General features: G+C 46.2%; 1 protein-coding gene across 1 annotated transcript; it reads left to right on the plus strand.

Annotated features, from left to right (window-relative positions):
* Window positions 1-317: 317 nt before the first annotated feature.
* EIF3D (eukaryotic translation initiation factor 3 subunit D) lies at window positions 318-15,432 on the plus strand. The gene is made up of 15 exons (XM_045552965.1): window positions 318-649; window positions 3,066-3,198; window positions 3,502-3,547; window positions 4,397-4,533; window positions 5,137-5,222; window positions 5,828-5,900; window positions 7,762-7,874; window positions 8,636-8,768; window positions 9,347-9,494; window positions 10,293-10,423; window positions 11,064-11,149; window positions 11,247-11,376; window positions 14,165-14,307; window positions 14,496-14,779; window positions 15,290-15,432. Exons 2-15 carry the CDS (start codon window positions 3,076-3,078, stop codon window positions 15,301-15,303), a joined length of 1,647 nt encoding a protein of 548 aa, XP_045408921.1. The 5' UTR covers window positions 318-649; window positions 3,066-3,075; the 3' UTR covers window positions 15,304-15,432.
* Window positions 15,433-17,171: the final 1,739 nt, after the last annotated feature.

Here is a 17,171-nt window from a genome sequence, read left to right on the forward strand (position 1 = left end):
AAAAAAAAAAAAAAGCGCTCCATTAATCTTCGTCGTACAATCAAGTTTGAGAATGGTGGAAATATGGTTTGAACCCCGTAAACTAACAGTCTGAACCAAGCAGACCACTTTCCACCTCTGAGCCGTTTCCACAGCTGGCAAAGAGGACGGAGGTATAAACGTCGCAGCCTGAGACACCCGCCCGGCTGCCCTGAGAAACAAACAAGGCGATGGGTAAAGCGGGCGGCAGCCGCGGGTCATTGTGGGATACAGACGGGCCGGAGCGTCCAGTGAAGCTTTGTGGGACACAGAGGCGAGTCCAGCCGCTCCCCACCTCCAGCTTCGATTGCACGGCCGCCACGTTTCAATAAGGAACGCCCTTTTAGGGCGGCTCCGGATGCGGCCTGACGTAACCATAACCACCCCTCCCGCGCCTTGACACCTCAGAGTCTAACGAGAACAGCCGGCGAAGCGCAATGACAGATTTCCGGGTGCACCTTCGCTTTACGACTCGGAAGCTGGAGAGGTTTACGACAGCGCCGGTCATGTTTACGGCGCCGCCTTCTGCGCGCGCATGTTTTCTCCTTTCCCGGTTTATGGAGTGCAGCTGGTAACGCGGCCTCCGGCTCGGATCATCTCTTGCCATCCCGGCCGGCTGAGGCCGTTGCAGGTGAGCGGCGTGTTTCGTAGAGTCCTGCGGACCCCCGGAGCCGACTTAGACTAGGCCCGATCTTTGGGGGCCTCCCGGAAGAGACCTCTCTTACGTCCCCCACTGCCGTCGCTGTCTCTCCGCTGGGCGGAGCAGGAATCCGCCTTCTGAGGCCGGAGGTCCCGCACACTACGGGATGCGGGGCACGGCGTGGCGGGTGAAGTCCCTGGCCCTAGACCCCGCTTATGGCCACGGGCTGGGCGAATCTGATCACGTCACTTAACCCAGCTGGGTCACAGGGCCTTATTTCTAAAGTAGCCAAAGACTTCCTGAGTTTCCAGGTGGGGTATTGAGGATGCCAAGCTTAGCGGTGTTCGGCCTGTGTTCTGGAGAATTCACAATCCAAAATTTCCCTTTCCTTTTCTGTGAATTGTAAGGCTAGGATAGAGGAGTAGATTTGATCTCTGATCTGAAACCCACCCCAGGGATTGATGGTGTACGAGCCGTAGCGGCCTGTCAGCCGCAGAGTCCCTCTGACTGCCCTGTCGGTGCCTCCCCATCCTGCTCCTGTGGCCAATACAACTGTCACATCATTTTAGCTGACCAGCTCTGTTTCTCCTACTGGTTCCTTTTTGCTCACCTTGTGTTTTTACATGTGCTGAAGGCCAGGGGACTTCCTCCCACCCCATGATTCTCCAAGGAGATAATGCATGTCAAGCCTTGAGCCTATTCCTTCTTGAGCTTCTGACAGAACCAGATTTTTAAAGCAGTGTGCGTTAAGACATCGTTGTTGTGTTGTTGGATATGGTCTCAAATGCCAGATCTTGTCAGGCTGCTGCCTGCCTACCTGTAAGATAATGGAAAGAAAGCTGGACTTAGGGTAGACAACCCTGGAAATCAAATCTATTTTGAGATGATGAGATCAAGTGCTTGGTTTGACTGAGCTTCAGTGTTTTACCTCTAAATTGGGGGTGTGGGGGAGTTGGTGGTGTTAAAGTATCTAGCATAGTGCCTGATACTTGGAGTTCAATAAGTATCTATTTAATGTGAATTTGTTTTGAGACCACCACCCCTTTCGTCCTTTTCTCACGGCATAGCTTAAGTTGAGATTGGGAAGATGAAGCTCCCAGGTTCATTCCCTGTTGCTGTCACCCAAATGTCATCTCTGTAGGAAGCCTCAATCTCTCCCTCATGGGGCAGCGAGGAGAGTTTACTGAGTTTAATATACCTGTGCTCTCTGATTGCCTTCCATCCTCCAGGAAATATCTGTGTAATGGATTTTCCTCTGGGAACTCACCTGAGCATTTGCAGAGGATTACAGTGGATGATAAATGCATAGGTTTTTGACAGGAAGCGTCTGACAACTATCTACTATAGAGCCCCTGGTTTTTATTCCCCTGAAAGGAGCTATAGGATTATGAAGAGTGTGGACTCTGAAGCCAGGCTGCCTGGGTTCAAACTTTCCATCAACTAATATTGAGACTTTGGGCAATTTCTTCATTTCTCTATGCCTCAGTTTCCTTATCTGGAAAGTGGGGCTAATGCTGCGTCCTACCTCACAGAATTATTGGGAGGATTTAATGAATTAATGCATGGTAAGCACTAAGAACAGTACCTGGAAATGTTGAGCATTTGACGTATGGCCACTTCGGACCTCAGGTTTATGGGGACCTCCTCCACCTTCTGGCAGTCGTTTTGCCTGGCTTACGGCCACTTGCTCGGCACACAGGATTTGCACTGATGACAAAAAATTGGAAGAACAAGAAAGTTGAATTTCAGGATATACTTAAAGATTCTTTTTTCTCAGCACTCTGTGTGCATAAATGTGCTTTTGCATGTCTGAATAGTAATTGTGTGGCATTTTCCAAAGAAAGTTTTCATGTGTGTTAACTAATGAGACTTTCACAATGATCCCGTGATATAAATAAAACAAGGATCTAGTTTATTTTATAGATAGAAAGACTAAAGCTTAGGAAAGTTAAGTATCATATGCCTTGGTGAAGGTGTGTCTGAGAACCAGAATGCACTTAATAGACTTGAAAAAATGTTAATATGTTTCATCAAATCTGAGACACTACCAAATTTTTAAAACACTGTTATTTTGTGTAACACTAAGAAAAACTACCAATTAAGATGCAACACCCCATCAAGCATAAGAGGCAACCTCATTTTTAAAGATGTTACAGTAAAAAGAGGGTGTCAAAGAATTAGTGAAATATGGTAAATCAGATTTGTTAGCAGTCTTCTGAGTTTTAAGTACTTATTCACAGTATTATTTACAAGAAAACATAGTATTAGCTCAACAGTTGAGGGTTCTCTTTTGTGTGTTGCTTTTTGAATTTTATTGTTTATGTCTTTGTTTACCTCCTGTGGAGGGCTTTCGTATTTTGAGGCCTTTCTTCATGCATGTGCTACTCACATTATTTATATTTTTAAGGTATTGGAAGATGGCAAAGTTCATGACACCTGTGATCCAGGACAATCCCTCAGGCTGGGGTCCCTGTGCGGTTCCCGAGCAGTTTCGGGATATGCCCTACCAGCCATTCAGCAAAGGAGATCGGCTGGGAAAGGTACTGGCCTGTCAGCAGGAATCTGAATCTTTTCAGCTGTGGCTGCTGCTCTCCACGAGTCCCTGTTTCGATTTTATTCTTTCAAAAGCTTAATTCGTGTGTTCCTTGTAGGGATACCAGCTGAGAAAGGTTATAGTCTCTGGAAGTAGTCATAGGAGAGCTGTGCACTTACAAAGGCATTGTGAGCCAGTTCTGCTGGTACTTTCCCACAGTGTGTTCTCTCACCTTCAGGGGTTTCTGGATCAATAGAAACTTGCATGGTTGACCTGTGGGTTCTCTGTCTTTTCTTGTTGTTCTTAATAGGTTGCAGACTGGACCGGAGCCACATACCAAGATAAGAGGTACACAAGTAAGTGTTCAACTAACCCCAATCAGAGCCTTGGGAGAGTTGTTAATTTTTCTAGTAACCTCCATGTGAAAGCATTCTGGAATGGGAAGGAAATGCTAACTATAATTCATAGTTTCAGGGGATGTAATCTGGACTTCAGAGGCTAAGTACGTATTTTAAAATAGCTCCAAAACTTAGACTGTTCATTAAGGAGATCTGGCCTGTGATAATGGGGGTTTCCCTCCAGTTTTGAGGGAGCCAAAGATCCTTTTAAAACTGTTGAACAACATTACCATTTTGTGTTTCATTGCTTGTGATTTACTAAACCTCCGAAGCCAATCAATGGACTCCAGATTTAAAACCTCTGGTTTTAAGATCCTAATATGATAAAAAGCTTTTTTTCTGTGCCAGTTGAGATCACTGGAAGTGGCTGCCTGAAGTACTGAGTTTTCTGGAGCTCAGGTTGACAAGAAAGTATATCGTGACCCATTAGACATGTCTGCCTTAGGCATCAGATGAGGGAGCACATGCCTGTATTTACCTCTCCTGTTAAATCAAATCTTAGCTGAGATTCTTACACGATAAGTCAGAGTGAAATGGGTTAGCTTGAGTCCCTCTGTCTTGGCTTAGGAAGTTCTTTAGACCAGAGCTTTTCAAACTTGAATGTGCATATGAATCACCTGGGGATCTTGTCAAAAGGCCAGTTCTGATTCAGTAGATCTGAGGTGGGGCTGTGAATCTGTCTGTAACAAACTGCCAGCCAATGCTATAGTTCCTGAGACCACACTTCAACTAACAAGGCTTTAGATTCATGTGTATATGTAAAGTCTATAGGTGATAGTTATTACACGCTGTCACTTTGGCCCCCAGATAAGTACTCCTCTCAATTTGGTGGTGGAAGTCAATATGCTTATTTCCATGAGGAGGATGAAACTAGCTTTCAACTGGTGGATACAGCACGCACACAGAAGACTGCCTACCAGCGGAATCGGATGAGATTTGCACAGGTAGGTCACGAGCCAGCAACCTGACCATCTTGGGGCTAATACTGTTGGCTGTCACTTGCTGCCTTGTAAATACTGAGAGAGGAAAGCATATTATCATAGCTCTTCCAGTGAATTCCAAGTCACTGTTCTGCTAAAGTAAACTTGTACTTGGTCCAGGGATGCATTTAAATAGTTTAGATTGCTGTTCACCAGTAGCTAAGACATCATAGCCATTGCTAAGAATGGGTGTTTGTGCTAGATAAAAAGGTGCGCCCGTGCCTATTGCCTCACTTAATTGCTATATACAGGCTTTATTAAGTAGATGGTCCAGTTAAGCTGCATATTATCACAGAAAAAGGCAAATTCAGCAACCCTAATAACATCCAATAAACCTACTTCAATGAAAAATATTGTGTGTGAATGTAAGTCTAAGCTAATTCCAAATAGTTCCCCCACTAAATTCCCCAGATTACTGATGCTATAGAATAAGAATAAAAGTACACAGTAATGTGTGAAACTTGGAATTTTGCATCCTAAATTTACTCTAAACACTTCCCATTACCCTTGCCTGTTGTAAGCCAGATCTCTAAGATTTTGACATGGGTGTTTTTTCCTGATTCTCAGCGGAACCTCCGCAGAGACAAAGATCGACGGAACATGTTGCAATTCAACCTGCAAACCCTGCCTAAGAGCGCTAAGCAGAAGGAGAGGTGAGTTTCATATCCTCCCAGACAAAGTACCCTTCCCAGACTGGCCATACTCCAAAACCCTAGGGCCAAAGCAGGAGGACGGTTGTCTTCCCCATCATTATAAAAGAAAAAATCTTAAAGCCACCAAGCCACCTTTAGCCTGTTCTCCCAGGGCCAGTTCATGGCAGACAGCATGGGCAGGAAACTAACTCCTTGTGGACATGCACAGTGAATAGAAACAAAGCAATGAGATGAGACTCTGGAGCTTGCCTAGGCTCAGTTCTGCAGTGGCACAACTCCAGGAAGCCCCATTTATACTATATCCTGTGAGCCCCCTGGATTTGTGTAGCACAGCAGCCACTACAACGCCAGGTTGGAGCTGCCAATGGATAGTCACTATAGATAGAGTGAAATATACCTGGTCAGTATTTGGGGGCAGTATGCCTCTTCCAGCGTCTCCATTATGCACCCTTTTGGCCTATTCCTTTTTATGATCCCCTGTTTTCTGTAGTTCAGAGAAGTCAGTGATGTTGAGGTCTAGCTAAAGAGAGTGGCAGCTTCTGCCTTTTGAAGAAGCCACTAACTTAAAGATCTTCACTGAGATCACAATATTTCTGTCTTTTCAGAGAACGCATACGACTACAGAAAAAATTCCAGAAGCAATTTGGAGTTAGGCAGAAATGGGATCAAAAATCACAGGTAGTGTATTTATACCGGAATTGTGTCTGGGAACTTGCTGTGGTGTTTTCTGTTTGTTTGTCTTTGTAACAGTTTTATTATTTTATAATGCACATACCTTTATTATTATTTTATAATGCACATACCATACAATTTAGTAGTTTTTAGTATACAACCATTACTACAGTCAATTTCAGACCATTTTCATCACCCTAAGAAGAAACCCTGGGCTGGGCGTGGTGGCTCATGCCTGTAATCCTAGCACTTTGGGAGGCCAGGGCGAGGCAGGGGGATCATTTGAGGCCAGGAGTTCAAGACCAGCCTGAGCAAGAGTGAGACCCTGTCCCTACAAAAAAATAGAAAAAATTAGCCAGATGTGGTGTCACTTGCCTGTATTCCCAGCTACTCAGGAGGCTGAGGCAGGAGGATCACTTGAGCACAGGAGTTTGAAGTTGCAGTGAGCTATGATGACACCACTGCACTCCATTCTGAGTGACAGAGCAAGACTCTGTCTCAGAAAAAAAAGAAGAAGGAAACGCTGTAAGCTTTAGCAGTCACCCTGTCTTGGTCCGTTTTCTATTACTGTAACAAAATACCTATACTAGGTAAGCTGTAAAGGAAGGTGGTTTATTTTTTCACTGTTCTGGAGGCTGAGAAGTCCAAGATCGTGGTAAAGGCCTGGCGCTGCTTCATAGCATGGCAGAAAAGCAGAAGTGGGAAGGGGGCATGAGAGAGAAAAGAGGGGACTGAGCTCTCTTGGTAGCAAACCCATTCCTTCAAGAAAAGCATTAATCCCCTCTTAATGACCTGATCACCTCTTAAAGACCCCACCTCCCAACACCACCACAGTGGATTCGAATTCAGTGTGAATTCCAGGGGACATAGCTAAACCATAGACAACCACTCAACTATTTTCTGCCTGTATGGATTTTTTTGTTTTGCACATTTCACAGAAATGGAATCATATAACACATGATCTTTTGTGACAGGCTACTTTTATTTAGCATAGTGTTTCCTAGTTGTAGCATGTATCAATACAGTTGTCCCTTGGTATACTAGGGGGATTTTTCCAGGACCCCCATATGTACCAAAATCCATGCATATGCATGTCCTGTAGTGGGCCCTGCGAAACCCACACATGAAAAGTTGGCCCTCTGTATACTTGGGTTTTGCATCCTGAGAATACTGTGTTTTCCATCCGTGTTCGGTTTGGGGGGGAAATGCATATAAGTGGACCTGAGCAGTTCAAACCCATGTTGTTCAAGAGTCACCTGTACTTCATTTCATTTTAATTGCCAAATAATATTTCTTTATATGGAATATACCACATATTATATATATACACAAATATATTATGTACATATATATATCAAATATACCACCTTTGTATGGAATATGGATATACCACATTTTGCTGAGCGGTTCACCTGTTAGTGGACATTTGGGTGGTTTATACTTTGGGCTATTATGAGTATACTGCTGTGAACGTTCGTGTGCAGATATTTGTGTGGGCATTCTGAGAATAGCAGACACATGTAACCAAAAGTGAAGTTACAGTTTTGGAAGTTACATTTTGCTGGACATGATGCTTGCTTTACCAAGAATAATTAATATCCCGAGAGAAATGTAAGGGAGCTGCTACATGTTCTCCAAGTGACATCGGTACCTGGGAATGGAACCCTATTTGCTTCTGAACTTGTGATCCCTTCAGTCCTCTTCTAGATTATAAGCTCTAGGAGTCAGGGATTCTGTCTTACAAAACAGCCAGCACTGTATTTCTTGAATAAAAGCCCTTTGTATTGTTAAGCTATCTTTAGCTTATGTTTTGCATGGGCTTTAATTTTTTTTTTTTTTTTTTTCCTCCAATGATTTTCCACCACAGAAACCCCGAGACTCTTCAGTTGAAGTTCGCAGTGACTGGGAAGTGAAAGAGGAAATGGATTTTCCTCAGCTGATGAAAATGCGTTATCTGGAAGTATCAGAGCCACAGGACATGTACGTAGCATCTTTTGCTACTTCCCACCGTGCTCTTACATGTGTAGAATAGCTGATGGAAGTATTTCCAAAAAGGCTTTGAAGCTACTTACTCCAAATACATTGCATAAAATTAACAGAAGTGTTTTTAAAAAACAAGACTGGGGGAGAAGTAGAAGTCCACTGATACTAAACTGTGAATTTCTTTTAACTTCCTGGCATCCTGAGCAAAGGAGATTTAGTTACATAGCTTTTTCGGCAGGAAGACAAAAGAAAGCAGAAAGAAATTTGCTGATATCAAACTCCGGATTTCTTTCAGCTTCTTGGCATCCTGAGCAAAAGAGAAGTAAAATTAAGTTATAAAGCTCTACAGGCCAAAAGAGAAATAGCGATTCTTCAGGAGAATCTTTGCTTCTCCTGACGTTTCTAAGAGCCCCTTACCTCAGAGGGCAAGTAGATGGGACTGACTTAGTGGGGAGCAGAGCACCAGGCCACAAGGCAGCCACCTGGATGCACTGTAACTGGTCATCTCTCCCGGCCTCAGGCTCCCTGTCTCTTACACAGAGGTTGGGCTGGATGGGTTGTGTTCGCTGTGTCCCCTGGAGCCGCATCAGGAGCCGAGAGGACAGGAAACCAAGCAAACTCTGATGATTTGCTTTTCCGTTCTAGCCAGTGTTTTCCATCCCTTATATATTAGACTTCCAGATAAGACTTTGGATTCCGTGGCTTTAAAAAAGGGTCATCTCCTTTACTTGGCCCCATCTCTCCCACTCTCTCCTCAGTGAGTGTTGTGGGGCCCTAGAATACTATGATAAAGCCTTTGACCGCATCACCACGAGAAGTGAGAAGCCGCTGCGGAGCATCAAGCGCATCTTCCACACTGTCACCACCACAGATGACCCTGTCATCCGAAAGGTATGCGCTGCCTCTGCCCCTGTCCCACCTGTTAGATATGCTGCCAGCTTCTACAGCTGAGGCCTCAGAACAAACAGAGTGCATGGGAATCTCAGTGTATTGTTAGGGTTTGTACATAAGACTCTTCTGAATCAGACTTAACAGTTTGATGAAAATAAAGACACTTTGCTGGGCAGGCCAGAAATGTTGCTGTTAAGCAGAGCTGGACTCGAACCCCAGCTGTGCCGTGCTTCTAGCTTCATCTCTCTGGGCCTTAGTTTTCTTATCTGCAGAAGGAGGTCAGTGTACGTGGCGCATGCCATTGGGGCGAGGATGAAAGCATCACGAAGCACTGGGCTGGAACCCAGCAAGTGCTCAGTGGGCCACGGTTCCGCAGTAGCCCAGGGCTGTCACTCTGCCCACGGAGGCTTGCTGGCTGGTCTGCCACGAGCCTTCTTGGGCAGGGGGAGGCGTGGGTGTGTGAAAAACCTCCTTATGCATCAGGTTTAGATGGCAAGCAAAGGAGTTCTTTGCCATCCATGTGAATGGGCAGTGAGACCAAAGAGAGTCTTCAGATCTTTCTTTCATCCTCTTTACAGCTGGCAAAAACTCAGGGGAATGTGTTTGCCACTGATGCCATTCTGGCCACGCTGATGAGCTGTACCCGCTCCGTGTATTCCTGGGATATTGTCGTCCAGAGAGTCGGGTCCAAGCTCTTCTTTGACAAGAGGGACAACTCGGACTTCGGTAAGAAGCCATCTAGGGAAGAGCTCAAACTCAAAGGTGCTGGGGACTTTTGTCAGCTCGAAGCATTGGTACTAGAGAGTGGGTAGAAAATGGTCCGTCTGCCCCGAGGGAATTGACAGCAATGTCTGCGTCCCTCCCAGCCTCCCCAGAGATATGGGAGGGACTGTCACTGCAGTACCTCCTCCAGGCATCAGCTTTTGGAGTCCTCACAGCACCCCAGTGTACCCTTCCAGGGGTTACTCATTCGAATAGCACTTTCCTAACCTCTGCCCTCTCTCATGCCATCCTCAGTGTTTGCTTTATGTTTTCCCTTAAATTGATACCCCTCCCTTTTTTCTGGCTTGAGCTTATTTATAAAAGCAAAAATACGTGTACATATATTTTATACCGTATTGATACATGTGTATACACCATAAATGAAAACCACGTTACTCAAAACATAACAGCAATGGGAACAAAACAATATAATTATATTCTGAATCTGAGTCCTGAGGTCTTTCCTTTGTTAAAAAGCTAACAAAATTATTCTCCTCAGGAATGCAAAAAGATTGAAAGGGGCAGCTTTCTCACTGTGAGGCTGAATTTCATGTTGAGCAGTCTCTAAAGTCACCAAGGAGCATCCCCCTGCTGCCCAGCTTCCCCCGTGAGTCCCATACTTCGGAGACCCATGTTAGGAGATGACAGTTCCTTGAAGGAGAGGCCTGTGTCACTTGGATCTCCACGTCTCTCCGCAGTGCTGTGCATGTTGTCAGTGACTCTTTGTTGCATGTGTTGGTGACCTTGCCACCACTTTTGCAGACCTCCTGACAGTGAGTGAGACGGCCAATGAGCCCCCTCAAGATGAAGGTAATTCCTTCAATTCGCCCCGGAACCTGGCCATGGAAGCAACCTACATCAACCACAATTTCTCCCAGCAGTGCCTGAGAATGGTGAGGAAATTTTTATTTAGTTAACTATCGATTGAGCATCTGCTTTGTGCGAGGCACTGGGGCTGTGGGATTGAGCAGGAGGGATATGGTGCCTGCCTGTAGCAGAGGAGTTTGGGCTTTGAGATCAGACTGCCTGACTTTGAACCATACATCTGCCACCTCTTAGCTCTCTGCTCTTGGGCATGTTTCTTCTCTGTAAATTCAGAATGCTATTAATAATACATGTTTCACACAGACATGTTAAAGATTCCTTCAGTTATTTAACAAATACACTATTGTGTACAGAGAAGCTGTTTTAGATGCTTTACAGCAGCAAAGAAAACAAAGTTCCTGCAATGTCTGCATTCCTCCCAGCCTTATAGAGCTTTGATATAATGGAGGAGGAAAGATAATGAACGCTAAATAAATTTGTTATGTCAAATGGGGACATGTGCTGTGGCAGGGAAAACAACTCCGGAGGGGTGTGGTTACTCATTAATTGTTACAATTCATCAGGTGCCAATAGTCAGGAGGGGGAAAGTAGGCATAAACAAGCAGCGAGCTCAGAGCCCCCCAGGGACCTGGCCAGGGCAGTGACTACGCTGATTGGCCTTGGCTGCAAGGTTAGCACTGTCTCGCAGCAACTTTGTCATTTTTGCAGGGGAAGGAAAGATACAATTTCCCCAACCCAAACCCCTTTGTGGAGGACGACATGGATAAGAATGAGATCGCCTCTGTTGCGTACCGGTACGTTACATCTTGGGTGGATGTTGTGACCAGATTGCAGCACAGGCCCTACCGTGTTGGGTCTCAGGTGACCAGATGAGTTTCTCCTTTATCGCAGGTATCGCAGATGGAAGCTCGGAGATGATATTGACCTTATTGTTCGTTGTGAGCATGATGGCGTCATGACCGGGGCCAATGGGGAAGTGTCCTTCATCAACATCAAGACACTCAATGAGTGGGATTCCAGGGTGAGGCGCCATCTCTGTCACCTCCTCATGACACCATGTCTGTGTTCCCCACTGTGCCTGTTGTCACAAGCTAGCTCATATGAACTAGCCTCTTTTCCTCTTTCGTTACTTCATAGAGCTACCCAGGTTTTTGTCTTGTGAATTTTTTCCTCTGCTTAGTTCCTGACTGAGAAAGAGTGTGAAAGAGTGTGTGCAGAACTGTGTTAAGTTTTAAGAACTTTTCTGCTTATTTTGCACAAAGGAACCAGTAACTCCATTCTTCCAGTACTTTCTTCCTCTCTGTTCTATTCTGACTTCCTGTTGGCTTCTGCTCTCTGCAAGCATCTGATTTTGACCTCCTTATTATCTGGGGTGGCCATTTTTCTGTCAGGCTGACAGTGCTTCATTTTGACCTCTTTGATTTACTAAGCCATTGCCTTCTCTTCGATCTTTTGATTCCTTTTTTCCAGCTCCTTCACTTACTGAAGTCAGATTCTAAGATCTAGCTCAGAATTGACTTTTCTGAGGCACCTTGACAGAAACACACTTCTCCATTTTTCCTCCTTCTGTGCTCCCTCGTGCTGGTGCTCCGCGATCCGGCTGTTACTCTTTCACAAGCTACCCAGGCTTGTGTGCCGCATCTGAATTGAAGTGGGTGGCGGTGCTCCAGGTGCTGGTGTGTAGAATAGAGGATGCTCAGTGGGGAGGACAGCTCCAAGGCCATGCCTGTATTGGACAAGTCTCTGTGAGATGTACAGAGGGCTGTTCCTGCTTCCTGCCCAGAGCAAAGGGACCAGCATGGGCTGCTGCAGATTCTGACCCCTCCAGGACTCCTTATACCCCATCACCTGCTAAAAGAGCACACTGGAAGTTTTGCTGTGGGCCCGGCTCGGGCCAGCAGCCTTTTCTTGGACTTAGCACGGTGAGCTCCCTGTAGCATTCAGGATTGCCGTGTTTGTGTGGCTTTGACCTCTGTGTTGCTACTCTAGTATGTTTCTCTGCTCCCTTCACGTGTGGGCTTTGCTAACTCCCCTCCTTTTTTTTTAATAGAGATGGGGTCTCACTGTGTTGCTCAGGCTGGTCTCAAACTCCTGGCCTCAAGCAATTCTCAGCCTCCCAAAACACTGGGATTACAGGTGTGAGCCACCATACATGGCCAGCTCCCCTCTTTTCTAACCCCCAATGGAGCCTTCTCTTAGGGTCAGTCCCCCTCACAGCTCTCTTTGCCACAAGTGCTTCTTTATACAGCCTTGTATTTGTTTCTTTTGCTCTGTAACAAATGAACAGAAACTTAGTGGCTTAAAAGAACACCATGTATTAGCGCATAGCTCTGTAGATCAGAATTCCAGCACTGTGTGGCTTGGTTCTCTGTTGAGGGTGTCACAAGGCTGACAGCAAGGTGTCAGTAGAACTAAGTTCTCATTTGGAAGTTCTGGAAGAAGATCTCCTTCCAAGCTCATTCCAGTTGTTGGCAGAGTTCAGTTCCTTCCAGTTGTATGACTGAGATGTCCATTCGTGACTCTTCAAATCTAAGATTTACTCTGACTTGCCTCCCTTTGTTTTTCTGCTAAAACACCTTCGCCTTCCAGTGTCCTCATTCCTGTCATTGCCTCTGGCTCGTCCGTCCATCAGCCTGTCTTTCCCCTGCTCACGTAAGCTTGGAGCTTGGAACATCTCCGACTTCTCCTTTGCGCTGCTCTATTTTGCTGTCAGGTGTGGTGTGTCTGCTTACTCAGTTCAGGATTCCCCTGACATCATCGCCTAGCTCAGGACCCTGTTGATGGTTCCTGTTCTGCATTTGTCTCCTAACTGACTTGTCTCCACCACCACCCACAAATGTAATTCACCTCTGCCAATCACTTGTCCAGAACACTGCTTCCATCATGCAATGCAGATTGGTGGAAAGCCTCTTAAATGCCGCGGCAAGCCAGGCGTGGTGGTGCGTGCCTGTGGTCCTAGCTATAGGACTATGGGGGGCTAAGGAGGGAGGATTGCTTAAGCCCAGGAGTTGGAGTCTAGCCTGGGCAACATAGCAAGACCCCATCTCTAACAAAAAGGGGGAAAATGCGACAGTAAACTCACAAGGGTACTACGGGACATTTTAAATTTTTGAGAAAAACACAAGTGTGTCAGAACAGTACTGTGTGGTTTGAACCTACTACTTAATAAAAGGAATTCTTGAGTATTTCTTTTGGCTAAGGGTTGCTGTGAACCAAGAAAGTTGGGGAACCACTGCCATGTGAACTTTGACCTCACTGTGGGTGAGGTGGTTAGAGAAGACGACTTTTCTGGGGTCCCTCGTGTGTCGGGGGGAGAGGGTGTAAAACATCAGACTCTGAGCTCCTCAACCCCCAGCAGGCCTCTGCCCCGACCCGAGGCTGGCTCGGCCTGTCTTTCCCACCCAGCAGGCCTCTCAGATCAGGCCCTCCTGTTGCCACCTGCAGCTTGTGTGTCAGTGTTCTCCGCAGGGTCAGCATCGTCTATGGGGCCCTTCCTTGCCGTGCCACACGTAGAAACAGCTGCCTCTGCCATTTCTGTGGCACTTACTTCTAACGTACGTGTGTGTGTGTCCATCCATCCATTGGTCCCTGTCTAGATGAGCTCTTAAAAGAGGAATTGTAATTTACTTGTGTGCTGTGGCAGGCTGTGCAAGGGGAGGGACATGTCTTTGTCTCTGAAATGATAACAGTCTCAGAGCATACTCACTTTCCAGTCAGGCAGACCAGGAGCTTCTCTGCCAGAGGGGTCCCAGAGCCTTGGGCATTAGGAGCCTGCCTCCGCTCCTGTAACCGGGGCTTTCCTCCTGCAGCACTGTAACGGTGTTGACTGGCGTCAGAAGCTGGACTCTCAGCGAGGGGCTGTCATTGCCACTGAGCTGAAGAACAACAGCTACAAGTTGGCCCGGTGGACCTGCTGTGCTCTGCTGGCTGGATCTGAGTACCTCAAGCTTGGGTGAGATTGCTGCCCATGAGTTGTGAGCTTATTTTCTGAAAAGGGGGGGTCTGGGTAGGGAGGTGAAGGCTTATCTTCTCCCTTTTTCCTTTGGAGTAGCAGCAGACCAAGCATCAGCATTTAATTGACATCTGACCCCAAATGTTGCTGTCTCTGCTCCAACCACTGATACCCTTTCCTCCCACTAGTTACGTGTCTCGGTACCATGTGAAAGACTCCTCGCGCCACGTCATCCTGGGCACCCAGCAGTTCAAGCCCAATGAGTTTGCCAGCCAGATCAACCTGAGCGTGGAGAACGCCTGGGGCATTCTGCGCTGCGTCATCGACATCTGCATGAAGCTGGAGGAGGGCAAGTACCTCATCCTCAAGGACCCCAACAAGCAGGTCATCCGCGTCTACAGCCTGCCTGATGGCACCTTTAGCTCTGATGAAGATGATGAGGAGGAGGAAGAGGAGGAAGAGGAAGAAGAAGGTGTGTAACAAGCCTCTTTCTGAAGTCTAGAGTGATCTGTGGGCTAGCATGAGAGCAAGTTCTATAGCCACCGTCATCCTTAACTTGATAAGACTTTTTGAGAGTTCCCTGGTACTTGGGTTTGGAGAAGCATCTGCTTTGGCTCCAAGAGCTTCTTCCAGAGCCTTTAGATCACATGAAGAGGTTGGGGAGGAGAGTGGTCTTTCCGAGAAGTGGCAAGATTGGGGCAGAAGCATCTGGAAAAAGGCAATGAAAGCCCCTGAGGGAAGCTCCAGTGGTCTAGAGGGCAAAAGGTCTGCTCCAAGTCAGTGACATAGCCTGAAAGCTGTGTCTCCTGCTTCACAGCAGGTGATTGAGCAAAATAGCTCTCGGCCCTATACGGATCTGAAAAGCTTAACTTCTGAGTGGAGGTGCTAAAAATTAATACATATATAGCACAGGTTCAGAAAGGAAAGAACATCACAGCACACAACATGTCTCAATTCCCTTAACGTGTTTTGTGTCTTTCAGAGGAAGAAACTTAAACCAGACAGTGACATGGAGCTGGGATTTGTAATTCTACCGAGCCCAGAAGGGCCTTGGAGTTTTTGACTCTTGCTCTTTGACGTTTGACAGATGGAATAAAGTATAAGTCTGTTTAGTCTCTTCCTTCATCCTGTGCGCACATGAATCATTTACTCTTCTCCACGTAGCCCTTGGGAGGGGGAATGGGATTCAGCAGTTTCTATCTGGAGTTCATAACCTGGGTTTCATCGTGTGTTCTTGAGCATTGTTAGTTTTACATTCCTTTTAGGTGGTGGATGCCCTAAATTTTTTTTGTTCCAGAAACTCCTTGAAATTATCTTTTCGTGGGCAGTGTTGTCAGTTGTGAGGTGCCTTGTGGGGGTCCCTCTAAGAAGTCCATTTCCACAAGCAGGAGTACTTGCTGGCTGTGTGCAAGACACAACTGTGGACCTTAGAGAGTTCACTGTCTCTAAGAAACACTGGGACACAAAGCACTAGTAAAACACAAAGTAGGGCATGGTTGAGGTGGGGTTTCTGCTCCTGAGGAAGACTGCCTCAGAAGACCTCGATGGATGTTCCACTGGGTGGCAATTGTAATTGTTTGTAAATTGTTTACAAGTTTGGCTTGGGCTAGACTCTTCGTGAAGTGACTAACCCTGCCAGGTACTACACTGAGCTTCCTGTAAATATCTGAGCCTCATACAGAACTGTAATGCCAGCAGGTATACCATGGTATAGATGAGGAAACAGGCCCAGCTTTTGAGTAGCATTCCTAATGTTACAGATTTAATCAAAACAATTGACCCTCAGAAAGCAAGCAAAAGTCTATTGAACTTTGTTTTCAGAGGTTCTGGAGAGAGTGCAGAAAATGTGCTTGGGGAGTTTTCTATGTAAATAGTGTTTTAAACTCCGTATGAAAGTGGTGTGGTAGGTGCCAGGGGTTTTGAGCCTGGAGTGGTATTCGCATATTCACCAAATCACCTTTTGAAAGCCCATGGCCCAGTCCAGCCAGATTAACTGGAACAAGTGGAAGTGACTTCAGATTCATTCTCCAAAAATGTGCATCATCTTCCACTGCTTTTACCTGTCCTGCATGGGGCTGCCAAGTTGACTGCTAAAAATCCTGCATTCAAACCTTCAATAGCATCCTGTTGTCTACAATCTGTGTTCAACCCAGTCTCAGGGCCCTGCCATACATACTTTACCAATCCTGTGTAATTTCCCACAACTGTATTCACCAAATAAGACTGGCAGCTATTTTAGGTACTTAATAGTTTGCCAGTACCTGTTTTCATAATCTTCAACCCCTGCGACCTTGGGGCCACATGTGGCCTGGATCCTCAAGTGTGGCCTTTTGACTGAAACCAAATTTTACAGAACAAATCATTTTAATAAAGGGATTTGTGCTGTGAAGTTTGGATTCAGTTGAGGGGCCGCACTTGGGGATTTGGAGGGCCACGTGCTTATTCAACAAATGCTTACTTGCCTGCAGATCGTATTGGGCAGAAAAAAAAAGTGTTTACTGAGGAACTTCTGTTGGCCGGGTACTGGACAATTTCTGCTCTACTGGAGCTTTTCTCTGGTGTTGGTACAGGCTGTAAAGAAAATAGATAAATGGCGTTCCTTAGTGAGTACTTTGGCCTCGGGGGTCAGGGAAGTTTTTTCTAAAGTCCCTGGCTACAATTTTTAATGAAAAGCTGCAGCCGTGCAAAGCTGTGAGACCGCAGAGTTCTTCCACGCTGCCTTCCCACAAGAAGCCTCAGCCCCATTCCACTGGACTGTGATGCCTGTTGAAGGTTCCCGTATTTCCCCCATAAATACTCTGCCCATGTACCTCTCGTGCAGGGCCACGTGCCACCCCTGGGACGCCAACCCTGATAGTCCAGCT

Source organism: Lemur catta, chromosome 6 (genome assembly GCF_020740605.2).
Source record: "Lemur catta isolate mLemCat1 chromosome 6, mLemCat1.pri, whole genome shotgun sequence".
NCBI classification, from domain to species: domain Eukaryota; kingdom Metazoa; phylum Chordata; class Mammalia; order Primates; family Lemuridae; genus Lemur; species Lemur catta.

Coding starts and splice junctions, on each gene's coding strand:
- EIF3D (XM_045552965.1), top strand. CDS start 3,076: ATGGCAAAGTTCATGACACCTGTGATCCAGGACAATCCCTCAGGCTGG. Junction 8,769..9,346: donor ATGACCCTGTCATCCGAAAG/GTATGCGCTGCC, acceptor TCCTCTTTACAG/CTGGCAAAAACTCAGGGGAA. Junction 9,495..10,292: donor GAGGGACAACTCGGACTTCG/GTAAGAAGCCAT, acceptor CCACTTTTGCAG/ACCTCCTGACAGTGAGTGAG.